The sequence below is a fragment of the Microtus ochrogaster genome, chromosome 19 (genome assembly GCF_000317375.1).
Source record: "Microtus ochrogaster isolate Prairie Vole_2 chromosome 19, MicOch1.0, whole genome shotgun sequence".
Classification (NCBI taxonomy): domain Eukaryota; kingdom Metazoa; phylum Chordata; class Mammalia; order Rodentia; family Cricetidae; genus Microtus; species Microtus ochrogaster.
The window spans coordinates 58,617,452-58,644,045 of NC_022021.1; the positions used below are offsets into that span (position 1 = coordinate 58,617,452).

The 26,594-nt window shown below is 40.8% G+C and overlaps 1 protein-coding gene and 1 non-coding gene across 3 annotated transcripts in view; both read left to right on the plus strand.

The window, feature by feature from the left end:
* Positions 1 to 2,629: 2,629 nt before the first annotated feature.
* Positions 2,630 to 26,594, plus strand: part of Il6st (interleukin 6 signal transducer) — a 39,684-nt gene continuing 15,719 nt past the window's right edge. Inside the window, exons 1-8 of one of the 2 annotated variants that reach the window (XM_005356799.2) lie at positions 2,630 to 2,808; positions 10,404 to 10,490; positions 13,530 to 13,608; positions 19,863 to 20,168; positions 21,082 to 21,202; positions 23,457 to 23,617; positions 24,254 to 24,408; positions 26,355 to 26,514. In XM_005356799.2, coding sequence (XP_005356856.1) covers positions 13,545 to 13,608; positions 19,863 to 20,168; positions 21,082 to 21,202; positions 23,457 to 23,617; positions 24,254 to 24,408; positions 26,355 to 26,514 — 967 coding nt within the window. In that variant the 5' untranslated portion in view covers positions 2,630 to 2,808; positions 10,404 to 10,490; positions 13,530 to 13,544. Of the gene's footprint in view, positions 2,809 to 10,403; positions 10,491 to 13,529; positions 13,609 to 19,862; positions 20,169 to 21,081; positions 21,203 to 23,456; positions 23,618 to 24,253; positions 24,409 to 26,354; positions 26,515 to 26,594 lie in introns of those variants that run through there. The other variant, XM_026783730.1, reaches the window with a different exon arrangement.
* On the plus strand, positions 17,204 to 17,276 carry Trnai-gau. Its single transcript has one exon. It is a non-coding gene; the product is annotated as a tRNA-Ile (tRNA).

Consider the following 26,594-nt stretch of genomic DNA (forward strand, 5'->3'; position numbering starts at 1 on the left):
TGAATCATCGAGACGCCTGCTGCAATCGTTAGCAGGGTGTGTGATCAACTGTAGGTGTGACACAGAGTTTCAGAAACATCACAGGGCGCAGGCATAGGTCAGCAGAAGCAGGTAAAGTTTGTCTTCAGCTCTTGTCACCTGCATCCTGTAGCTTGTGTCATTAGCTTTGTTTGTGGGTCCCAATCACAGTTGGGGGAGGGGCCATATGCCACTCCTCTGCCCATTCTTCTTCCTGTTCTTTATTTCACAAACTAGTACTTATTATCAACCACATTTAGAAACAAGATGTTACAAAAAAAGGTGCGTGTTGCGATGTTTGACAGGGCTGTCTAGTGACAAATTCTTAACCAGAAAGCGCTCTCATTTCAGGATCGACATTTTGCAGAGAGGTCTGGAAAAATCCAGCAGCCTCCAGAGAGTGGGTATTTCCTATTGTCTTGTGGTTCTGTAACTTCTTTGTCCAACACTGATTAATCTTTTCTGTTCAGGATTGTTTGTCAAACTTATTTTTCTTGTAATGAGTGTGTGTCCTTTTGAGTTTATGTGCACCATGTGTATGCAGGCATCCTTGGAGGTCAGAAGAGGGTACTGGAGTCCCTGGAACTGTGAGCCACCCGATATGAGCGACGGGAACTGAACTTGGATCCTCTGCTATAGAGCATCAAGCATTTTAACTGCTGAGCCATCTCTCCAGGCCCTTTGCTTAGGATTTTAATTAATCTCATAAAATGTGAATTTCTTAGTGCCATGAAAGCCAATACGGACAGCCATAAATAAACGATAAGGTACGTATGTGTAAGGGCAGCATAGACCTTCGTATTCTCCACCGATGGGTCAAGGAGGTGCATGTGTTTCAAGATACTAACCTCCTTCTACTCATGACTACCTCAGAGAAACCGAACTTTAAGTGAATGCTGTAATGCAGGAAGGCCTGAGAAGCAACAGCAATAAGAGACATTCAAGGATAACTGAGTGTTATAACCATGTGTCAAACCCTTTCTGCCTTTTAAAGAATTTCATTCTTACAACGTAGCAGGCCAGAACCTTTATCATTTTGCAGACAAAGAAACTCCAGACTTTTCCAGGGCCACGGCGATCTGTACTTTTGACAGTCTGGAAGCAGAGGCACCATGAACTGCTATGCATTGTTCCAAAGCCACCTTAGCTGCACCTTTGTAAGCGTTTCAATTGAACAACGACTCTTCAAGTCTTTCTACCCCTATCTAGTCACACTCTGAAGTTAGCAGACAGCAGTGGCGAGAGGTGAACACATCTTTGGTTGAAGCATCAACCTCAAGCGTGTCTGGAACCCCTTTAATAGTGGCTTTGCAAAGCATCTCACCAACAGCTAAAGGGCCATGACTTAGAGCTGGGGTACAGAGATCTGCAGCAGAGAGAGAAGGAAAGGGGAGTAGGGAGAGGTGTTGCACTAGATCCGTTTTATTCCAGCTGAATCTTCAACATAACAAAGAACTTTAAATGACTAATTTATGGGTATCATTTGCTCCATTACTGTAGCCTACCTTTCTCTCAAAAGTCCCTAGCCTGCAGTCTCTCTCTTTTTGAATCATTTTTTTCACTTTTAATTTTTTTAAAAAATTTTATTGAGAATTTTATAGAGTATACTTTTATCACATTCTTTGCTGTCCCTCAACTCTTCCCACACACCCGTCCATCCATCCATCCAACTTCCTGTCCTTTCACTCCTTTAGAACAAAACAAACAAAAAGATAGATGTTGGGAAAGAGAGAATCAGTTTTCTCCAATGGAGTTACACTGATATCAACCACACTCCAGGGCAGGCCCCATGCTCAGCTAACCAACATGAACTGAAGTATTACTTTACAGATACACATTCCTTATCTTTAAGCTTCTTATCTTGCTTTGTGTGTGTGTGGGGGGTGTACACACACACACACACACACACACACACACACACACACACACGAGAGCCTTTAGGTTCATTTTTCAGTAGAGAGAAAGGTGGTGAATTACAATGAAATTGGTTTTTCCGCAGTACTTCTAATCACAGATCAGGAGACGCAAACCACAAAAAAAAAAAAAAAAAAAAATGTGAGTTTCACGGCAAGTCACCAGTTCTGGGACTCACTGATCAAATCAATCACACCCAAACTCATTTACTAACAACAAAACACAGCACAGTGCAGGGTTCGTTTACTTAAGCCTAGGATTGAAGCGGTCACCACTGGCGTGTGCATTTACAGCCACCAAGCCCTGCCCTATCCCCAGGGAGCTCCCACGCCTCCAGAGCCCCAAGGGCCTCCGGGCACTCTCCCGAGGCTAGCAGGCCCTCGGGGATGACCGCCCAGGGAGGCAGGCGAGGCCGGGCGGGAGGGATCGCGGGCTGCGGTCCGCGACCCCATTACCCTCGGGAAAATGGAACCTTCCGCCCGGCCACCCGCGCAGGAGCGGCAGCGGGGAAGCCTTCGACCTCGTCTGGGAGAGAAGACCGGGCTCAGCCACGGGAATCCGGGATGCCGGGAGCCGCGTTACGGGAATCGCAGCTGCACGCAGCCCCGCCCCTTCGTCTCCGGCGACCCCGGACCAATGGTCTCGCGCACCGGGACTGATCCTAGCCAATCAGCTCCAGGGGTCCGACTCTAGGGGGCGGGCCCCTAAAGGGCGGGGCTAGGAGAGCCTGGGTCGGCCGCGGGCGGAGGGCGGCGTGTGCCGTCGGGAGGCCAGAGTTTCGAGCCCGCTGGGCTGCGGCTCAGCCGAGGGGCAGGCGGTGGGCCCCGATCCGTGAGGCTGCGGGACGCGCGGGAGCGGCGAGGCTCGCGGTCTGAGGTGAGGAGAGCAGGGCCCCGGCGCGGAAGGGGGCGGGCTGCCTGGCGCGGCCGCCACCTGGCACCCGGGGCCCAGCGGGGCCGGGCTGGAGCGGCGCGTACACCCGGAGCCCGTCAGGCCGGCTTGGGAATCCCCGCATTCCTTCCGTCCCCACGCCTGGCTCCCACTTCCCTGGCGTTGTCACTCGTCTTCTCCAGCCGCGTTCCTGACGCACAGTTCCGGAGCCCCCCCACCCCAAAGTTCCCTCGGGATCGCGCGTCCTGGGTGACCGCGTCCCGCGTTCTCCCAGCTCCCGTGCCTTGTTCCCAGAACCAGCTATGGACATGGCTCCAAAAAGTGTAGTCTTCTGTGTCCCCTGAAATGTCACCCGCCCCAGACTTGACTTCACTCCCTGCTCTTGATTCTCTTTCCCAAAGTGAACTTTTCACCCAGAAATCGCAACGTTTTGGCGTTGATGAAAGTTCAGTGATTATGAATATTAACGCTCCCTCCCGTCCCTTCTACGCACCCTTCCTAATACATCCCTCTTGCCTTACAGCCCGAGAGCAATCCCGTCTGTCTGTAAATTTTCACCTCCTCTTCTAAGGGAAAACGTTTTTTTGTTCTTTTGTTTGTTTGTTTGTTTTTCCAAGTAGCGGGGGCTCTCTTCTTTCCTTGATGGATGACGTTGACGTTGTAATTCAGAACGCCAAACAAGACATTGTCAAAGGCCTGGCCCACTGCTCTTTTTGTCATTTTCCCATCAAAAGGAAACTCATTTGGGCTTAATTTGTATAGTTATTGGACGTTCCAGCAGCTGTACCGCTTCAAAAGCCATCAGTTGATACTGGAACGGCAGGGTGAATCCTCCGCAAGATTAAGCTGTTTGGTCTGTTCAGTGCTGTAAACAAACCCTTCTAGATCATGTGTGACTGCCAGCTTCCCGTTGGAACAACTCTTAATTTGAAATTAATGGCTCATTATTAGAGGGGGTGATCGCCATCGCCTTAAGTTGATGTATTGGACATTTTGAATTATTTTTTAACTCTAAGCTGGAATACTGTATTAAAAGAATTAATCTGATTGTAGGTTAAATTGTGTTTTCCACAGGTTACTTTTAGGGAATAGCTATGCCCATTGGATTCTACTCACAGAGAAAGAAAAAATTTGCAAGGGGCAAATGTCAGATAAGGATAAACTTTATAGTAGAATTTTTCACTCTTATTTGTATTATTGACATAGATGATCTAGAATATCATAAACACTGCTACCTGCAAATTTATTACAACATTGTTATGTAACTGGACATTTTGTTCTATTTTATTCATGACAGTTTTCATTTAAAAATACTTTTCCTAAGAGAATGTGACATTTCAGATAAATACTAGGATGGATGCTGATTATTATATACCTGTGATGTAGTTGTTACAATGTCTCCTTTTTAGAAATGGAAACAGGCTCAAAAATGATAGGACTCCAAATCCTGTGTTCACAAACTGCCCTGTTGGCAGATTTCTTATGGAGAGTTCATTAGTATAGTTTGAGTGTTGCCCACAGCACTGCAGTAGCAGAAAGGGTTTTTCCTAGGCATGATTTCAGACCTCATTTTGCCGCATATCACCTGGCCCTGATACATGTTGCTAAAAGGAACATGAATATTCTCACAGCTTTCTCTGTGTCTTTGATTGCCGAGTGGTTTGATCATAGTGAGGTTTCTATTGAGATTATTTTACTAAGCACTCAGCCTTCCGTGGAATTCATAAAGATTCCTGAGATAGCATCTAGGTTATTGAAAGTTTGCAAAATTGGATTGACAAACTGGTGTATGAAAAATTACCTGGACACAGAGGCGTTTCAAGTAAATAATGAGTGACGGAAAGATTGGAATTGAAGTAGCCAGTGTGTTTCCTAGAGGTCAGCCTTGAGACCCGGATAAGGTTTGGATAAAGGGGAAGCTAGAGAGATCCTGTTCAAACAGAATGGAGGAGACTGTAGAACTTAGTCAAGGACTGCCATGTGCTGTTACTTACAGGATATTCATTTTAGTAACCAGTAACTTGTGCAGCTTGTATGTCAGTCTCTGAACATAGCCTTACAGAAGTAGGCCTTAGTAGCCTCTGGCACATAATAGCAAGCCTCCAAACACAGACATTATCGTCAGATTCCATATTTATACTTAGATAATCTGAGTTTAGGCTGAACTCTTAACTGTAGTACATGCTACTTTTTCATATTGTCTACATGAGTGACAGGGTAAAATGGCTCTCCCAGGTCCTTTAAAGCTCATTATTAGGCTGGGAACGTGCCCAATAGGAAAGTGCTTGCTCAGCATGTGCCCCTCCCCGGCTCAGTCCTCAGCACTGCATGCATGCGTAGTTCTCCATCAGTACCACTTCCACATGTGCATAGATACATAAACTAACCTCTCCCTCAGTTGTTGGCTAAGGGCTTCAGGATTCTCAGCTTATGAAGCTGTGTAATTACTGCGCTCGAGTTTGGATCCTTTCAGGGAACTCTGAAAGTGCAGTGGGAACACAGATGTTTGTGCTTGTGGGGGAAATTCCACAGAGATGTTCATTTGGGTTATAAACAATGGAACAGGGCAGAATCAGCAGGGCACTGGCCTTGTAGAATCAAACTGGAAGGCCTGGCAGGCACACGTTCAAGAAGGTGTTTTAAGGAAGTCTAGAAGTCTCTTGTCACTGGAGCTTACCATCTAGGTGTGGCTGCCATGGAAACAGTGAAAGTTAGACCAGTTTGCTGAGGCCATGAAAAACGGGGAGCTTAAATGTTTACTCTGCAGTTGGAAAACTAAAAGAATAATTTCAGCATAATTGGAGTAAAAAACCAGATTGCTTGTAATTCTCTCAGGGATTATAGCAGAATCGTTTGAGAGACATCTAAGGAAAGGGTCTGTCTATGTAGTGGGCTGGGAGTTGAACCAGGGCCTTTCCACACTGTAATCAAGTGCCCTACTATGAACTGTGCCCCACCTCCTCTATTATCATTGTTTTTAAGTCAGACTGGCTATTGGAGATCAGTTCTCTGACAGACGAAATCTTCTAAGTGCTGTGATCAGAGGAAGAGGAGGTGGTGGTAGAGGAGCTGCGGTACCATTGTTAAGTGCTGTGGTCAGGTCCAGTCAGCAATAAAGACAGGCAGGTGAGAGGGCCGTGGAAGAAGTCTGGGTAAGGATTGTAACAGAAGTCAAGTTAAAGGGTAGATCAGAGAACCTAGGCAACCGAAAATGAAGAGTTATTTATTGATGTGTGTGTAGGGGGGAGTTTCTGTGTGTTGGTCCATTATGTTGTAGTGTACATGAGCATATGTGTTTGTAGGTACTTTTGAGGGGGAGATTTATTAAATTGATTTGTATCAGATGCAGAATATCTAAGATGATACATAACTAGAATTGAAGATTCAAGCCAGAATTCTTGAAATTTGTTTTGAAGGTAAGGTAATCATTGAAGTTACATGTCTTCAAAGTAAATATTTTAAAAGAAAAGTAGATCCTGAGTACTTTACCTTTGTGTTCATTCATGGCCAGGAGATAAAAGCTAGCAGAGAATACAAAAAAGTGAATAAAGGAAAGAACCAGCTGCACTGTGTGGTTGCATTTTGAACCAGAAGCTAGCTCTGAGGAATTTAAAAATCAAGGAGGTAAACGGAAGGCCTCAAAAACACGTGTGCTGTCACAGGGCTGCCAGGACTTTCTGTTTCGAGTTATTTTGTGAGTTTCTCCAATCCCGAATCAGCGCGCTGTCTGTGAGTGTGTGCTGAGACTAGTCTGATGCTTTCAAGCTGCCTGGACTGCTCTCCAGACGAGCACCTAAATAAACACCTTCAGTAAAGCAGTGAGCTGCCTGTTAAAAGTCCTGCTTCCAAAATTCCAGAGTCTCTTTAGTAGCCACTCTCATCCTTTGCTGTAAGGAAGGGTGTGTTAATTATTACTTGTAAATAGTGGGATGCTGTCTCCTGTGCAGTCCTTTCTTGTGTGGAGGTCCTGTCTTACATACATGCCCTGCAATTGCACCCCCTAGTGCAAGCTGATTTCCTCAGAGCTGTTTCAGATAGCACAGTTCTTGTTGGTAGACCTTCCCATTGGTGGTCTTCAACCCTACACAGTTTTCTTCTTCTCAAAACTGTAACCTTGTTTTATAGCTGGGTGCCCCGAGCCCTGAATAGGATATTCTTTTCCCAAATCACTTTGCACATATTTTACCCGTTAGCATTCAGCTTCCTGTAGTTGAGAACTGTTTGTCATCAATTGTATTTGCAGTGTTTTAGGTCTTAAGTGATGGTGAGAACATGGCTCTTTATCAAAGTACTCATGAAACTCTCATTGACTAACATAGGCAAGATAACTTGTAAAAGATTTGTTCTCAAAGGTCATAAATGTTTTGTGTTTTCCAATATGTTTATAAAATCTGACTTTTGTGCTTATTTTTTATTAACTTTGAAATGTGTTTGTATAATAAAAATATCTTTTTGTACTTTTCCTCATAGGACTTGTTCTAAAGTATATCTTTGAATAATGACATGAGAGGCAATATATATAAGATATATACAATATATACATATGTGCACACATACATACGTGCATACATCCACACACATATATGTGTATATATCTTATATATTTTACGCACACACACACATATATATATGTAAAATCAAATTTTATTTTGTATGCTGTCCCTATATTGCCCACGCTAGCCTCCAAGTCTTAGGCTTAATTGATTTTCCTTCCTCGGCGCCCCCAGCTGAGACTTACAGGTGTGTGCATGCCCAGCTTATAATTTTTTTATTATTTATCTGGAATTTTTGTTTGTTTGTTTTGTGGTCAAACAAAGGGATCAAAACAAAGTCATACACATGAAGATGTGCTGTGAACCACTGAGCTACATCCCAGTCCTATAAGTGATTATATACACTTGAACTTCTTTTATTTCATGCTGTTGACTTGTCTGTTCTTATGTGCCCATGCATGTTTTATTCTTTATATGTCCGAATGATACACCAAATCCTCTTTTTGTTGTCTGAATATTGGCCCTTAGTCTCTAATTTTTAATGTGAAATTTTAATTAATGTGTAAAGTTCTGTAATAAACTATTTTGCTATTGGGTCAAAGTAGTCTTACGTTTTTATATTGTGAAATGCTTGTATAGTTCTGACTAGATTTTTCCTATTCTAGTGTTGCTTTTGGTGCTCGTATGAGTAGTATTTTTTTCTATTATATTTCTTAGTTGGTTATTACTGATTGCAGGAGTGGTATTTTTTTTAAGTAATTGTTTATTCAAACACTGTATTAAAGATCTAGGAGTCCTACTAGCTTAGCATTTTATCTTTGTTTGACATTGTAGCAGCCACATATTTCAAAACTGGTGAAACTATCACAACAGTGGAAAAGGTGCATAAGAATAAGCAGATAGGTGGGAAAAGGCAAACCTTTTGTCTTGTTCTTGTTGTTGTTTGTTTTATAAAGTGTTACAAGAACATAGTGCATGCACACTAAAAAGGTTTTTAAAAGTTTTCAATAAAACGACAGGCCACAGACTGACTGCAGAACAATTATATACAAATCAAATGTCTAGCAAAGGCCTTATACCAGAATATATATTCAAAACTGTCAAACCTAATAATAATGAAGCAAGTCTAATTAAAAGTTAGCAAATATTTAAATGTTCAAACCATCCAGAAAGCTCTATAGCTAAACATAACACTGGCCACATGGCCCAGCCATTCTAACCCTAGTATTCATTTCTTAAAGCTATGGCATGTGTCTGCACACGGACTCAGCGCTAGTTAAATTGTAGTATTTTAGCTGGGCAGTGGTGGCGCACGCTTTTAATGCCAGCACTGGGGAGGCAGAGGCAGGTGAATCCACAGAGCAATCCAGTGTAGCCAGAGCCACATAGAGAAAGCCTGTTTGGAAAAACCAACTAACCAAACAAACAAATAGGTAAATTTACAGGTTGACAAACAGATAAAATTAGAGTATGTTATTTCCTCCAGAAGCCATAAGTCCTGAGACTGGAAAGTCTGCCTTGGCTCCCCTGGCCTCCAGTATTACTTTAGCTTGTAGCTGTGTCACTCCAGGCTCTGCCGTCTGTCATACGGCATTTTTCTGTGTCTCTCTTATGAAAAATATTTTTCTAATGTTTCAAGTCCTAGGGCTTTGTTGCTAATCACATCAGCAGTGGTCCTGTTTCCAAAGGAGTTAAGACTTGAGTCCATCTTTTGTAGGGGACACAGTTCAATCTTGAACAAACAGTAAGCAAACTAAGAAAATTATGTGGCAATCTAGAGTAGGGCTTGACAAACAGTGGCCTACAGACCAAATCTGACTTGCAGTCTTTCTGTAAAGCAAGACTAAACATTTATCTGGTTCAGCACACAAAATATTTGCTAGCCTGTTTCAAATGTCTCAGATATTATGAAGGAGAAAACAGACACCAGGGAGCGCAGGGCAGTGGGAGCAGTTCAGAGAAGCTGAGAAAGAGCTCTGTGGGAGAGCAAAGGCTGCAGACTTAACCTGTGCAGTGCGCTTAGAGGTCCAGTCTGTAGTGTCAGACCACTCATCATGGGTGTGAGCCTGACTGTATAAACGGAAACTTGTAGAATTTGGTGAAACTATCCAGCAACATTTTCACTAGCTATTTTTTCTTGGTAAAATTATAGAGATTCTACCACCCCCCCAAAACCATTTTTCATTTGAAAATTTAAAAATGTTTAATATTTAATTCCTTGATATTGTGTTATATCAAAGGTGTAACATGTAGAAAGCAGCAATACAAGATTCAATTCTTTGCCTAAGTTTTAAGTTATCTCAAAAAATAACTGGCACTGCTCAATTTAACCAAGTACCAGGCATGGCTGGACAGTTGAAGAGTCAGCAGTTTTAACTCGGTGCAGGTAGAAGACAAAAGGTGTCATCCTTCTAAGGCCAAGGACCAGCTATTATTACCTTCAGCAAAATGTTCTTGTGGCATCAAGGGCGTTGAGTTAGATGTAGGTGACTTTAATAGTTGCGACTGTGTATTAAACCAGTGGTTCTCAACCTTCCTAACACTAAACCTTTAATACAGTTAATGTTATTGTGACCTCCAACCATAAAATTATTTTCATTGCTACTTTATAACTGTAATTTTGCTACTGTTATGAGCCATAATATAAATATCTTTGTTTTGTTATGGTCTTCGGTGACCCCCATGAAAGGATCATTTGACCCTAAGAGGCCCACAGATTGACAAGCACTATTTGACATAACTGGGTCTTAGTGGTCCCAAAGGCTTGAGGCAGGAAGATTACTTGAACTCTAGTTGTTAATGGCCAGCCAGGACAACATAGCAAAACCTTTTCTTGAAGGGGGAAAAAGACATACTAATAACCACTGAGTTATTGAATATTCTCACCCAAGTGTTTGTGGGATTATTCTGAAGTTCTCTCACGTGTGCTACTCAAAAACATGAAGGATTTTAAAGAACACATGTGCAGATGGATCCAGGAGTTAGAGAAGGAAAAGGGCTGAATATGAACAAAATAGAAGTTCTCAAAGACGCTAGTACAATGCTTACCAAATTCAGCTTTCTGAACAAGGCTCTCTGTCTTCACAGGGAGACCCAGAGGAAGGAACAAGACATTTGGAGGCAGAGGACTTGCTTCAGATCCATGCCTTTTCATATGCTAATTCTGTGAGTTGGGTAAGTAGTTTGTCTGAATTTTTGCTTTTCTTTTGTAAAAGTCCAATAAATAGCTGGGCGGTGGGGGTGTAGGCCTTTAATCCCTGCACTCCTGGCAGAGGCAGGTGGGTCTCTGTGCTGAGTTCAAGGCCAGTCTAGTTCCTGGACAGGCTCCAAAGCTGCAGAGAAACCTTGTCTTGAAAAACCTTAGGGAAAAAAAGGAAAAATGACTAGTTATGATAGCATTCTGTTCAACAAAACAGTTCAGTGTCTTAGCATAAACTGGAAAGGAGTGAAGGGTGGGTGATAGTAAAATAATTTAGCTCAATTTAATGTAGTTATGGCTAGTATTTTGCAGATGGGGTCTGAGTAACACATTCTGTAAAGATCACCTGATCTCTCCTCAACTCACCAGGGAACCCAGCTGGGCTTCACCTAAGGTCTGCAGTCCTGGCTGTACCCTTGTCATAGTAACAGCTGATACTGGTATCCTGCTCAGTGAATGCAGTCCTTACTCAGTCTTTATCCTGCCCCTGTTAGCTTTTTATAAATGGAAATTAATATAAAAGTCAGTGTAGGCAAAAATACTTAAAGTAGCACAGTTATTAAATATTCATCAGTTATAATTACACTGCTTTTTTCCCACTTGAGAAATCCGTGGAATGAAAGAACAAGTAGCGAAGCAGTTACTGCATATTTGTTCTGAGTTCTCCAGCAAACCGTCCATATCTCTGTGCCCAGCATTACTCGAGGAAGTCACTGCTGACACACTTTTAGCACAGCACGGCCGCTCACTCGGTGCTGAAATGGACCTTTCTCGATCTGCAGTTACTAGTCCTGTTTTCACTTTGTAAAAGCTTCCTAGAAAGCCTTTACAAATTCAAGGAAGTAATTGTATGCAGTTTTTTTGCAATATGTGCATATTCTGCAAGAACTATGGAGTAAGAGGAACATGTAATCCTCCTCTAATTTGAATGTTTACTCTCAATAGAATCAAAAGAAAAATTCAGCAGAATACTGTCCATATTAAAACAAAATAAGCCACAAGCGAAGTTGGTTGTACAGGATACAACACAGAACCCATCTGTACTTTGATGTCAGGCACTTTAATAGACGCTGTTTCCTCACATCTCGGTGAGAGTTTTAAAATTAGGAAGTAATACTTCTAGTCACCACAGTGAAAGCTTTTCCATTTCCTCATGGCACTGCGCAGTCACAAGCCCACCCCGCTCTAGTTCTGTAGTGCGTGCGAGAGTTCACCAGGCTGTCCAGACTTGCACATTCTTACTGATTGCTATGGCTCGGTTACTTGACTCGGCCAGTTTGTCTGGCTGCTTCTTATCAGCTTTTGGATGTGTTTTGGTTTTTCTTATTGCTGGGGGTCGAACCTATGTCCCGTGTATACTGTGAACCTGATCTGTGGAGCTGCACCTCCTTGGGCATCCATGAACCATTTCTATATGTATACCCTTTGGAAGACATTAGCACGTGTTTCTTTGGATGTATGTAGACCTTGTCTGTATAGTGTTATTTGGTTATAATTAAGATTCAATGTGTAAACACTAAAAAGAGCGGGTCATTATTTTTGCATACTATATGTCTTAGTTGCAAAAGCCCTGACTGCCCCACACTTGCTATCATTTCAAGGATGTTGAAATACTGTTTCTCTTAGGAAGGCTTGCTTGCAGTTTAAAAGTCAGCTGTAATGGCCCCCTCTAGAGTAAAAGGCCAGACTGTTTCCTACTCACTTTACCATGTGGTTTCCTAAGCCAGATCTTTTTGTCTTGTAAGACAATTGCTATCTGCAGGTGGCACCTGACTTTACAAAAGTCTGTGGAATGAGCTAGTAGTTAGCAAAAGAAACTTCGTTGCTGCTAAGAATTTTGTCTTTTGTTCCTAACTCAAGGTCTTACAATGTTTTGCAGGTGTTCAGGAGACTACAGCAAGCTAATTATCAGTTTCCAAGTAGAGTAGTCTCAGATCAGAGCCTTTGTCACGTTGGCACAATTCAGTGACGCTTCACAAATACTTAGAGCCTTGGTAAAGTCACCACCAAAATCAAATCAAGTTACTGAATATCTCATCATCGCAAAAGACTCTGCCCTTCTCCCCTCTACCTCAGCTTAGGGATCCCTGATCTGCTATGTGTCTCCTTAGTTTGCTCATGCAACCTGTTGTGGTTGGCGCCTTTCACTCCACACACTTCTGTGAAGGATTTTTCCTTGTGCTTGATGTATCATTAGTTTGTTCCATTTATTGCTGTGTACTATTTATTCTGCTTTGTAGATATGTCCTGAGCTGATTTGCTTTATCCATTCACCAATCAATAGACAGTTGGGTTGTTTCCTGCTTGAGATTTTTCTGAATAAATTTTCTATAAACATTTGAGTATGTCTTTGTGCAGACATACGTTGTTCTTATTTTCCTTAGATAACGTTGTTAGGTGTGTAATGCCAGGCCTTAGAGGGTGTTCTTTAATTTAATAAAGCCTTGCCCACCCTACTATTTTCCAGAGTGTTTGTATAATTTTTGTTCCTGTCACTTTTTTAACTTGCATCTCTTTGTGAGTAGTTTAAAAATGTCTTTTCACATTTTAGTTACATGTGTTTATTTTTCTATAAACTGTCTACTCAAAAAACATGCTTGTTTTTTTCTATGAGGTGTTATAATCTTGAGTACTTTTTAGGCATCATCCTCCTGTCTCAGACAGTTTTAGTCACACTGAGCTGAATTTCCCATTTGTCTGGGTCTTCTGAGGTTCTTTAGAGGGGACCTTGCCATTCAGACATTTCTGAAGTCCTCCATCTCACATCATACATATTATGCATGCACTTGTATGTATGATTTCACACATAAAACAGTGGGATCAGTCCTTCACTATTGATGTCATCAAGCGGTTTTGTGAAGCCATAACTTTAGTGAATGGAAAAATATTCCCTTTCTGCGTTCACATAGACATTCTACCACCTTTCAGAAAATAGCTGCACAGTAGAAATAAGCCTTTGTTTAGCTTGTGGATAAGAGAACGGGTTTTTAAATTTCACAGTGTGTCTTTTACAGGAACATCGATGCAAGATGTCAGCACTGAGGATTTGGCTAACACAAGCTTTGTTTATTTTCCTCACCGCTGAATCTATAGGTAAGGTTCATGAAATGTCCAACTCTACAAATTTGACTTTATATTTTATATACTATATAATTAGGCTCATGTTTAATGGTTAAATAATTGTGCTTATATATTCTTTCTAGGGTCATTATTGGGAGAAATGTCACTAGTACAGTTATGCCTGATAATATGTTTTATATCATTTATTTGAGTCATAAATACTGAATGAAACTCATTAGCTATATCTAAATAATGGTAAGATTGGGGGCATGCAAAAATGTTTTTAAATAAAGGAATAAGAGAAAAATCTGTTAATTTTTAGCACTTTTCTTCTCCCCAGTTACCCAGAAGTCATCAAGCAGTGTGGTTGCATACCAGAATAAGGAAGCTAGGAGCAGCACAGTTGATACTAATATGATGGCCACCTGAGAGCAGATGAATGAAGAAATTAAGAATATATATTTAGAAAACTTTAAGGAAATTTTACCTGTATGGGTGTTTTGCCTGCATTTATGTCTTTTCATGCACCACACATATTCCTGGTGCTGGGGAGGCCACATAAGTATGTCAGATCCCCTGGGACTGGAGTTATAGATTATGAGTCACTGTGTGGGTGCTGGGAAGTGAACTCCAGTCCTCTGTAAGATCAGCAAGTGTTCTTAACCATTGAGCCATCTCTCCAGCCCCTAGAAAACGGTTTGACATAGCTATGACAACCAAGCATTGTTCAGTGGAGTCAGCAAACAGAAATACAGATCTGTGCAGGTTGAAAGGAAACCCCTGACCTCTGTGGCAGATAGTTTGCAGAGCACCGCTTTAGGTCAGCTCTCTTCACACTGCGCAGGTCAGCTTCCCTTCAGTGAGAGAAAGTGTTACCTTACACAGAAGCCCAGATAAGATGGGTAATAGCCCAGAAACCCACTACCAAGCCTTGGTTGGGGCGGGGGGCAGACTTAAACTCACAGATGCTGAAACTACAGAGATGGGGAAGGCGACTACAAGGCATCTGACCTGGATAAGTGAGTAGGAGGTAGAGGCGTAAGCATAAGAAGTACTGAGTGTGAGCTAAGCATGCTGACGTGTTGTCTGTAGTCTTAGCACTCAGAATACTGAGGCAGGAGGACTTCAAGTTCAAGGCCAGTCTGGGCCCTATATCATTACTTTGAAAATGCTTACCATACCAACATTGTCTGATACTAAAACCAGGCAACACAAATATACAAGCTATACATCAATACACTGATGAACACAGATGCAGAAGATCTTGAATGCAGTCCAACAGCACATTATTACTCTGATTAAATGCCTTCATTGCAGAGGTGCAAGGACTATTTACCATATACAAATGACAGCACTGACAGATTGGAGGACAGAAACTGTATGGTCTCCTTAGTAGATGCATTTGATAAATTTCATGTAAAACTTTTCGTAACCTAAAATAATAAATTGGGTATAGGAAGAACATTTCAGCATAATAAAAGTTTACACACGCATATGTATCTCAAGTCCACAGCTAACGTGTTTCATGGAGAGAAGCTGAAAGCTTTTTCTCTAAAATCCTGGTACAAGACAGAAGTTATTTTCACTACCTTTATTTCTAACAACATCTATTAAATGTGATATTTGAAGACCTAACCAGAGCAATCAATCAGGCAAAAGAAAGAAATATAAAAGACATACTGCTGGGCCGGACCGTGGTGGCGCACGCCTTTAATCCCAGCACTCGGGAGGCAGAGGCAGGCGGATCTCTGTGAGTTCGAGACCAGCCTGGTCTACAAGAGCTAGTTCCAGGACAGAAACCAAAGCTATGGAGAAATCCTGTCTCAAAAATTCAAAAAAAAAAAAAAAATAAAAGACATACTGCTTAGGAAAGGTAATGTCAGATTGTCTCATGTAGATGACATGGTCTTATATACAGGAAACCTGTTGTTGGTTATTTTTACTCTTTGCTTGCCCTTTAGTCTTTGGAAGTCCACTACCCAGCTCCCAAATAAATCACAAGGAGACTTATTCTTACTCGTAAATGCCCGGCCTTAGCTTGGCTTGTTTCTAGACACCTTTTCTTAAATTATCCTGTCTACGTTTTGACTCTGGACTCTTATATTTTTCTATTTTTGTATATCTTGCTTTACTTCTTACTCCTTGGCTTGTTGTCTTACTGGGTGGCTGGCCCCTAAAACCCTCCTCTCCTGCTTTTCTTGTTCCTTTGCTCCTCGTCCTTTCCTTCTATTTATTCTCTCTCCCAGGCAGTCCCGCCTACTTCCCTCTCCTGCCTAGCTATTGGCCATTCCGCTCTTTATTAGACCAACAGGTTTTTATGCAGGCAAAGTAACACAGCCTCACAGTGTTAAACAAATGCAGTATGAAAGAATGTAACACATCTTTGCATCACTAAACAAATATTCCACAGCATTAATGAATGTAGCACATCTTCAATTAATATTCCACAACAGAAACCCCAAAGAGTCCATGAAAAAGCAGAATTAATCAATGAATTCAAAAAAGTTGCTGGATTTAAAAAAAGTTAACATACATAGGTCAGTAGTGCTGTGGGACAATGCTCTTCTACACTGTAAAGATTTGTCACTCGTATTAGTTTAATAAAATGCTGATTGGTCAGTAGACAGGCAGGAACTATAGGTAGGGTGACTGGACCAAGAATTCTGGGGGGAGGAAGAAAGGTAGAGAATCGGTCACCAGCCAGATGCAGAGGAAGAAAGATAAGAATTATGGGTTAATTTAAGTTGCAAGAACTAGTTAATAATAAGCTGAGCCAATAGGCCAAACAGTTAATAATATAAGCCTCTGTGTGTTTCTTTGGGACTGAACAACTGCGGGACAGAAACTTCCATCTACACAGTAGTGTTTCCATATGCTAATGGAAAGTATCTGAAAAAGCAATATTATTTACAGTAGTTCCAAAAATAAATATAAGTAAATTTAGTCAGAGTTAAAAAAAATCTCTAAAATATAAATAATAAAACCTAATGAAATAATTTTTGAAAAAGACACAAAAACATGGAAAGACAAATCCATATTCATGAATTAAAAGAATCTATATTGTTAGCATTTCTGTATTTTTAAAAGCAGTCTACAGAATTAGAAAAAAATTATAAAATTCATGTGGAACCACAAAATACCCAAATACCCAAAATAGTCAAGCAAAATAAACCAAAATAGAGACATTAAACTAACTGACTTTAAAATATTTTACAAAGCTACAATAATTAAAACAGCATGGTGTGGACATAAAAAGAGAGCAGCAGGAAAGACTAGAGAACATAGAAATAAATTCATTATGTATAATCACCAATCTTTGACAAGGGTGCTGAGATATTAAAGTCCAGTCTCTTCAGATCAAGATATGGGGTATTGAATATCTAGTTTTTCTATTTTTGTCAGCAGTTTGAGAAATCAACTCAAAACAGATTAGAGGCTCCTTCCTTCCTTCCTTCCTTCCTTCCTTCCTTCCTTCCTTCCTTCCTTCCTTCCTTTCTTCTTTCTTTCCTTCTTTCCTTCCTTTCTTTTGTCTGTCTTGAGACACAGTCTTACTGTGTAACTCTGGCTACCCTGGAACTCACTATGTAGACCAGGTCAGCTTTGTATTCACAAGAGATCTGCCATAGCTGGCTGGTTAGCTCAGTTGGTTAGAGCGTGGTGCTGATAACGCCAAGGTCGCGGGTTCGTTCCCTTACGGGCCAGATTGTGCTGTTTCTTTGCCGGGCGATGGTGGTGCACGCCTTTAATCCCAGCACTCGGGAGGCAGAGGCAGGCGGATCTCTGTGAGTTCGAGACCAGCCTGGTCTACAGAGTTAGTGCCAGGACAGGCTCCAAAGCCACAGAGAAACCCTGTCTCGAAAAAAAACAAAAAAAAAAAAAAAGAGAGAGATCTGCCTTTCTCTGCCTCCCAAGTGTTGGGATTAAAGGCATGTGTATCATAACCAGCTGGATTGATGACTTTAATATAAGACCTGAAACTATGAAATCACTAGAAGAAAATGTAGGGAAATGCTTCAGGATACTGGAACAGGTTGAGGGGTTTCCCACTGGGATCTCAAAGCATAGGAATAAACAAGAATAGACAAGTTACTTTAGCTTCTATGTAGCAAGGAAAATGAACCAAATAAAAGACATTCTCCAGATAGGGGAATGTTCCAAATCATACACCTGATAAAGGATTAATATTAATTATGTAAGGAATTCAGACAACTCAATAGAAAAATATAGACATAAAATATTTATATAAATAATAAAAAATATAATTTTTAAAGAGGTAATAGATCTAAGTAGACATTTCTTAAGAGAAGACATGCAAATGGCTAATGATCCCATAAAAACATAACTAAGCACTAATTAGGAAGTGCCCACCACAGTCATGGTAAGGAATGACCTGCTTCCTGTTATACTATTAGCACTAAAACCTCAGGTACATGCTGGCAGGAGAGTAGACAAAGGGAAACCAAACTCAGTATTGATGGCATTTTATATTAGTACAGATATTTTCAAAACTAATACAGGGCTCTTAAAGGCAGTTACACTAGCAGATTGTAATAGTTAACTTTTCTCATTGCTATGACAAAATACGTGAGAAGCAACTTGAAGAACATAGGACTTGAGTGGTTGGCTAGTCCCACCGGGCTGGGGAAACGTGACAGCAGAAGTTGGGTATAGCAGGATCACGTCATGCACGTACTTGGGAAACATAAATGTTAGTGTGCAGCACATCATGTATGCACCTGGGAAACATGAATGTTAGTGTGCAGCAATCATGTATGCACTTGGGAAACATGAATGTTAGTGTGCAGCACATCATGTATGCACTTGGGAAACATGAATGTTAGTGTACAGCACATGTACACACATGGGAAACATGAATGTTAGTGTGCAGCTTGCTGTCTCCTTTTACTCACTCCAGGACCCCAGTCCGTGCCAAGGTGCCACCTACATTTAGATTGTGTCTTCCTGCCTCAGTTAACTTAATCTAAAACACCCTCATGGATAGACCTAGAAGTTTATCTCCTAGGCAAGTCCTGTCTAATTAACAGTCATGATCCCTGCATTCTCACTATTGGGTAAGCAATAAAAAAGAAATTAAATCATATGTCAAAATGAGACTTGTGTTCTTATTGCAGCACTATTTACAATGGCCAAGAAATACATAAGTGGATCATGGAAATGAGTGTGTATGTTCATAATGGAATACTATTCCATCTTTAAAATGGTGAAATGCTGTCATTTGGGACAACATAAGTTGAACTGAAAACATGTTAAGTGAAATAAGCCAGACACTGGAAGACAAATACCACAGATCTCACCTGTGAAATCTAACAACATTGGTCTCATAAAGAGTGGAGTGTAAAATGGTAGTTATTAGCAGCTTAGGAGACGAGGGGAGGGGAAAGTTGCTCACTGGTACTAAGTTATACTTAAATATAGGAAATAAGCTCTGTAACTGTAATAGTGATAGTATACTGTGTATTCCCAAAACAGTTCCAACTGCAAAGATATGTGTATCTGGGATATTGAAAACAGGCAAAATGAGAGGTAGTCTGCCACTGCCCTCAGCAGTCAGGGCAAGACAGTTCAACTGTATAATTGGGTTTTAGTTTTTGATTGTATCTGATTTTCTTCCTTTCCTTTTTCTTTAAATAGAAAATTTTATTCCATGCTTTGATGGATAAAACACATTTATTGCTAAAACTAATTCAGTTGTTTCTCAGAAAACCTGTCCTCTACACCTGTGAAAGCACAAATACTTGCCCGTGTTTTCTAGTCTCTCTGGTTTGGGTCGCTCTCTTGCTGCAGTCTGAATTTTGGTATTATGGACATGATGTCTGTCTCTCTGTTCCTGCAGCCTCGCCTCCACCGGCATCCAGGGCTGGAGGGAGAGACTGACCACCTGCTTTCTGGAGTTTAGTTGAGGCTTTCTGAATCAGGGGTTGTGTGGGGAATGGGCAGCTTTGCATGACTGGTTTCTAAGAAAATCAGAATATTGAACCATGGGCTCAGTGATTTTTATATTTCGTACATTATCATTTGTGTATTTCTTTACAAACTTAGGTATTGAATTCAGACCACAACTTTTTTAGTCTTCCATTTCCTTTTCCTTCAGAGAATGATTATAATAAATTTGTGGAGTCTACATTGAGTACTGCTATCTGGATACCATTTTGTATTGGAACTATTTTTTACCTTGTTCCTGTCCCAGTGCCCAGGCCTTGAACCCAAGGCATCACATGTGCTAGGCAAAGTCAGGCCACTTAGTACAGCCTGTTGTTCTTTTTCAGGTCAAATTGTGGAGCCATGTGGTTATATCTACCCCGAGTTTCCGGTTGTCCAGCGTGGCTCTAACTTCACTGCCATTTGTGTGCTGAAGGAAAAGTGTCTTCAGAAGTACTATGCAAATGCCAGTTTCATTGTGTGGAAGACAAACCATGTCGCTGTTCCCAAGGAGCAGGTCACCGTCATCAACAGAACCACATCTAGTGTCACCTTCACAGACATGAACCTCCAGGCGGTCCAGCTCACCTGCAATGTCCTGTCATTTGGACAGATCGAGCAGAACGTGTATGGAACCACTGTGCTTTCAGGCTGTAAGATTCTTGTCTTGTTTCTACTTTGCCAGACTCATTTTTAGTGATTTCTGTTAGTGTCCCAAGAACAGTCTTATTACAAAAATGTTGGAAATACTAAGCACGTTTTCACTGCTATACACGAACATATCGTCAGGCTCTTGGAAAATGCTTTGACCAGAGACTTTTTGGTATCCCCAAGAGTATTTTTTACCGATTTGTAGAGCTTCTGCAAAGTTGATAGCAACTTTCTGTGTCTCCTCATTACTGAGAAACAGGTCCCTGAATAAAGAAAATGGAGAAACACTTGAAAAAAAAGGCCATGGCTTTGGGGAGAGCATGCAGGTGCATATGGGAGGCCTTAGAGGAGGAAAGGAAAGGGGAAGTGATGTAATCATAATCTTAAAAATGCATTTACTTTTCTTAGGCTCCAGTGTCATAAAACAATAAGGACAAAAATTTAGCAGCAAGGTGTGGTAGTGCATGCCAGAAATCCTAGCACCTGAGGTGTGGAACAAGAGGATTGAGAGTTTGGGCCAGCCTGGGCTACATAGTAGGACCCTATCCTAAAGTACAAAAGCAAAATAAAGTATAGATGAATCAATCATTTTTGCTCCTATAACTGCCTTTATTATTTATTAGTTTTAAAAACACTTAATAGAGCCATTACTGATAATTTATCTGATTATAAATAAAAAATTATATAGAAAACTAATGTGAAAGCAATAAATTAATGACATATGTATGTAGTGACCTAGAAAGTATTTAGAAGTTTGAAGAAAAGATAATTAACATCTGGTTCTCATTACTCCCATATCTTTATCTTGGGTTTGTTTATCTAATTAAGGTGGGTCTTAGATATTATACAAGTTGAATAACATTTGTGTATAAAGGATTTATTTTGTATAATAAAAAAATGCTTATATCCTTTCAGTTCCCCCAGATATTCCTACAAATTTGAGTTGCATTGTGAACGAGGGGAAGAATATGCTGTGTCAGTGGGACCCAGGAAGGGAGACATACCTGGAAACAAACTACACTCTGAAATCCGAGTGGTAAGTTAACGCCAGGTAGGCCCTCTGTTGAATTATCAGACGCTGTTGCTGGGGCTTTCATTTTGTCAGTAGTGACACTGGGTGAATATTTTATAACATCTCACATCCTCTGACAGCAGAATTAACGTGCTCTTCCTGTGCACCGGTCACCAGTGAGCAGCGTGGATTCTGCCCCATGCTGTCATCAGGAGAAACCCAGCCATGTTCTCTTCGTAGAGATTGCAGTGCACAGCTCTAAATAATGTCTTTCAGACACATTCACAGACCATGTGTCTTTGTCAGTGTTCTTTTCCTGTGAAGAGACACCATGAGCATGCTAACTCTGGTGAAAGAAACCATTTCATTGGGGCTGGCTCCCATGCGGAGGTTTATCCCACTATTGGCATGGTGGGTACCATGGCAGCATGCAGGCAGACGTGATGCCGGGAGGTAGCGGAGAGTTCTCCATCCAGATCAGCAGGCCGCAGTAAGAGAGAGAGAGACTGTGCCTGACTTGAGCCTTTGAAACCCCAAAGCCCACCCCAGTCACACACTTCCTCAACAAGGACACACCTCCTAATAGTGCCACTCCCCAACATCAAGCACTCAAATATATGAGTCACACTATTGTTCTATCCCAAAATTTGAAATATTTTAATATCAAACTTTCAGCTACTATTTTCTATCTCCCATAAAATGTTTTCTTATAAAAATATTTTAAAAACAATAGAAAAAAAACCCTTCCTATCTTTTAAGTTGATAAATTCTTCTTTCTTAAACAACAGGTTCTACCTGCTTCTGTTTCCTTCCCATGCAATGGAGTTACTTGTTGGATATTGTGTAACATATTTTCTCCTCCCTTTATTTCCTAAAAATTGTTGTCAGGTCTATATATTTGGCCAAATTTGGGTTGGATTTCTTTCCCCAGAAATTTCACTCACCACATTGTTTTCCTAGCGTTAAGCTGAGGGCTGGGGAGATCGCACAGGCAGGAGGCTCTGAGCTCAGTTGCGTAGCACCTGCACATCAAGCCAGATGCAGTGCTCCCGGTCTGATTTCAGCTCTGGGTGATAGAGAAAGAGACTGGAGGTTGCTGGCCAGCCAGCCGAGCTGCTGAGCTGCAGCTTCAGTGTGACACTGTCTTAGAAGTACAGTGCAGTGGGATTGAGGAAGACACCAACGGGCAGCCACTGGCCTATGTACGCATACACACACACGGAGCATTTTCTAGTGCTGCCAGCCTTATGCAAATTAAAAATCTGGTTTTTTGATGCGCACCAAAGCTAAAAGAATGGTAACCTGTGCACCCCTGTCACCTGATTCTCCAGTTCCATCTTACTAGGTTTGCTTACCGCATGTATCTGCATCATTCTCCCCAGCAGCCAGTTTATTTCTTATGTAATGAATTTCAAAGTGAGCAGTGAGCATTAGTATGATTATAGTTGAACACTTCAGTGTTCACATGATTAGATCAATATTTGAGTGTACTAGACTTTGCATATAGTACACGCACAGATCTACCTCTGATGCAGTAAGTTTTGACAAGTGCATACACCTGTAGAACTCAGATGATCCCTGAACTTTTATTGTGTTTCTCCTCAGTTAATTCTAGCCCCAACCCCAATCGATGAGGTAGCTACTAAGATTGAACAAGCTTGGGCCTGGAGAGATGACTCAGTGGCTAAGAACACTGACTACTCTTCCAGAGGACCCTTACTCAAACCACCACAGTCCTCTTTCTGAATTATTGTCAGACCAATAGTGTCTCTCGGGACTGATGTCATTCACCTCAATTCAAATCATCTTACATGCAGAGTGTTGCCTTACAGCGTGACAAGAAAAGTGAGTGCAATACGGTATTTAGGAAGAGGCTGTTAGAGATGTTGATATACCATACTCAATTTAGAGCTCACATACCGTCAAAGTGAAGCATGTGGAGTGTGTATACCTAGGATTTGGTGTTGCCCAACACGTCTTTATGGATGAGGTAGGTCTGCTATTCTGAGATCACAGGAAACAGATAATATTAGTGAATATTTAAGACATAGCACAAAATTCTAAAGTGAAGTTCTCTTAGATGAACAATGTGGAAATAAGACCATAGCTGTAGATCAAGTGCAGTTTTAAAAATATGTGATTTGTCATTGGTGACCAACATTTAATGGGAGCTTTGCTGTAACAGTTCGGGTCATATCTAACTCTTTTCCAGTGACTTTTTACACCTTTGTATTTCAAATTTATTTTTAATGGCTGATTCTTCCAATTTTATTTTTAGGGCAACAGAGAAGTTTCCTGATTGTCAAACAAAACATGGCTCCTCATGCATGGTTAGCTATATTCCTATCTATTTTGTCAACATTGAAGTCTGGGTAGAAGCAGAAAATGCCCTCGGAAAGGTCTCGTCGGAGGCTATCAATTTTGATCCCGTGGATAAAGGTACCTATAAATCTGAATTTGAGAGTTTATCAGACTACACATGGTTTGTAGATTGCCTTTCAGACTTCAATTAATATAGAAATACTTCTTAGTGTAGTCTTTTTATAATATTATTAAATGTAGTTTGGAAACAGAAAAATAGCTATAGTCTGGCCACACTCATGGCCATTTTTAGTGTGCTTTTGTAATGTTTAATCATAGCTGTTTGTTCTGTGTTGTTTTGTTTTTGAGACTAGGTCTCATGTAGCCCGGCTGGTTTTAAACTGACTATATGTCTGAGGCTAACATTGAACTGGTCTTCCCAATGTTACCTTTTGGTACTCATCCAGTTTTCCAACATCTCATACCGTTGCAATCACAGTGACTTTCTTGTTCTATTTTTATTTTCTTTTTAAAATGTGATTTGTTAAAACAAATAATTCACTGTTTTTTAAACCAGCATCTGAAAATTAGCAAACATATTGAGCAGACAAGAAGTTTCCTTAGCATCCTTTTCCATTGTATAACAGAGTATCGTTTCTAGAGAGTTCATTTGGTAAAGATAATCTTATCAAGAAGGTCATAGTTGGTTTGACTTTGTATATGAAATTATAAAAGTAAAACATGACTAACCTTAGGACTTGTTTTATTCTTCAGTGAAACCCAGCCCACCACATAATTTATCAGTGAGCAACTCAGAGGGATTATCCAGTATATTAAAGTTAACATGGATCAATTCAGGCTTTAGCAGTTCATTAAGGCTAAAATCCGACATTCAATATAGAACCAAAGATGCCTCCACTTGGATCCAGGTAAATTGAAAGTTGCTATTTATCCTATAGATTTTTGTTTTGTTTTGTTTTAACACTTATGAAAAATCTTAACTCTTTTCTCAGTGTCCTAAGTTTCTGATTATGTGAAACATTTCTTTTGACAGACATGCTGATAGAAAAACACACAGTGACTTTAAGGAAGTAATGCAGGGTCTTAGGAAAAGCATAACTAATAGAAATGAACGTATGCAGTGCAGGTTGATACAGAGATTTTAACGATGAAATAGAGCAGGGCTTGGCATACGTAGTTAGACCATCCTTGCTATAGTGGACTAAAACCTGCCACTGGCTTTTATAAATGGATTTTACTGGGACACATTTGTTGTCTTTATTTTGGAGGTTAGATTGGAAAAATTGAAGAGTTGTAACAGATTTTTCTTGCCCACAGCCTACTATACTTACTCTCTAGCCCTTAGTAGAGGGTTTGCCAACTTCTAAAGTACAAGGAAGGATTAATGGGAATTTCAGAATTGGAAGGGAAGGGGTGGCTTTCAGCAAAGGAAGTGCTTGCTCCTGTCTCAAGGCCAGCACTTCATTGACTGCCTGGGTTATTTTTTGCTGCAATTCTATTTATCACTAATAGCCAGCCTACTTTTGCCTTAATTGATTGATTGGTCCATTCATTTATTTTCCTACCCTGGTTGCATTATGAACTTAGAAGGATATTGAGCCCAAAACCTTGGTACTACTTTCTGCTGCTCCATTTTCACTTGGGGCTCAGTTTGGGTTCGTGAGTCATACTGTATACAGAGGACGTGTACCTAAAGTTCTTTAGAGTGTGTTGTAATACCTTAGATTCTTAATTCAGCAGTACAAAATCCCCACCCAACTTAACATCAATTTTTATATCCATTATCGAAATCTTAGAATGAAAGAAAAAATAGTAATTTTGTATATTTGATCTCCCCATGCCCAAATAAAAGATAACTTTATTTACTAAGCTAGCTTCTGGTTTTCTTTTTTCAACATTCATTTATTTATTTATTTATTTATTGTGTGTGTGTGCACATGTGTATGAGTACATATCACAGCATAGATGTGGAAGTCACAACAACTTGCAGAAGACATTTTTTCACTATATAGACCCCAGAACTCATATTGTCATGCTAGTGGCAGGTGCCTTTACCATCTGATCATCACAACAGCCCTAGCTTTTATTTTCTTGATGGGGTTGGATAGTCTCCTTTTCCCTGACAGAGGCACGTCCTTCCTTCTTCTCGTGACTCCTGTCTGGTGTGCTGGCCTGGATAATCTCACTGTGGGTTCCCATTCCATCTGCCTTCCCATGGGCTAATGCATGGCAGAGTCTTGATGGGAAGGAGAAGGAATAGACTTGAGAACAACATGTTCATTTCTTCCTTCTGTGGGGTAAGCTGTCTCTAAGGCTGTGCCTATCAACGCTTTCCTCTCTGACTCTTCATCCAGGCTCTTTGTCCCTTTGGACATGGAGTTAGTCAGTAACAGTACAATTCCTAATGTACTAATCACTCGGATTCGTGTGTGTGTGTGTGTGTGTATGTGTGTGTGTGTGTGTTTACTTGCCCATATCTTTTTACTAAGTCTCCTTAAAGTGTTTTGTTCTTGTTCTTTGTTAGTTGCGTTTAGTTGGTTTGGTTCTTTGAGGCAGGATCTCACTTCAGCAGTGTAGTCTGTCTTCACTAGCACAGTCCTCCTGTTTGATGTCACAAGCACATGTCATCTCTCTCACGTTGAGAATCCTGAGTATTGCAGATCTCAGAAAAAAGAAAGAAAAGAAAGAACAGATGTATGTAAGCTATAGATTATCATATTTTTACCTTCATTCTTTCCAGAGGTTGAATTTATTAATCTTACATTAAATTGATTTCTAAAATTGCACTCAGTTTAGGAAACCTTATATATCGTGAGTGTTGGTGATGATGTTACTCAATTTGCTTTATTTTCAGGTCCCTCTTGAAGATACAGCATCGCCCCGCACATCGTTCACTATCCAGGACCTTAAACCTTTCACAGAGTATGTGTTTAGGATTCGCTGCATAAAGGAAGATGGCAAAGGCTACTGGAGTGACTGGAGTGAGGAGTCAAGTGGGATCACATATGAAGACAGTAAGTAGACAGCTGGGATCACGTATGCAGACAGTAAGTAGACAGCTGGGATCACGTATGTAAGTAGACAGCTGGGATCA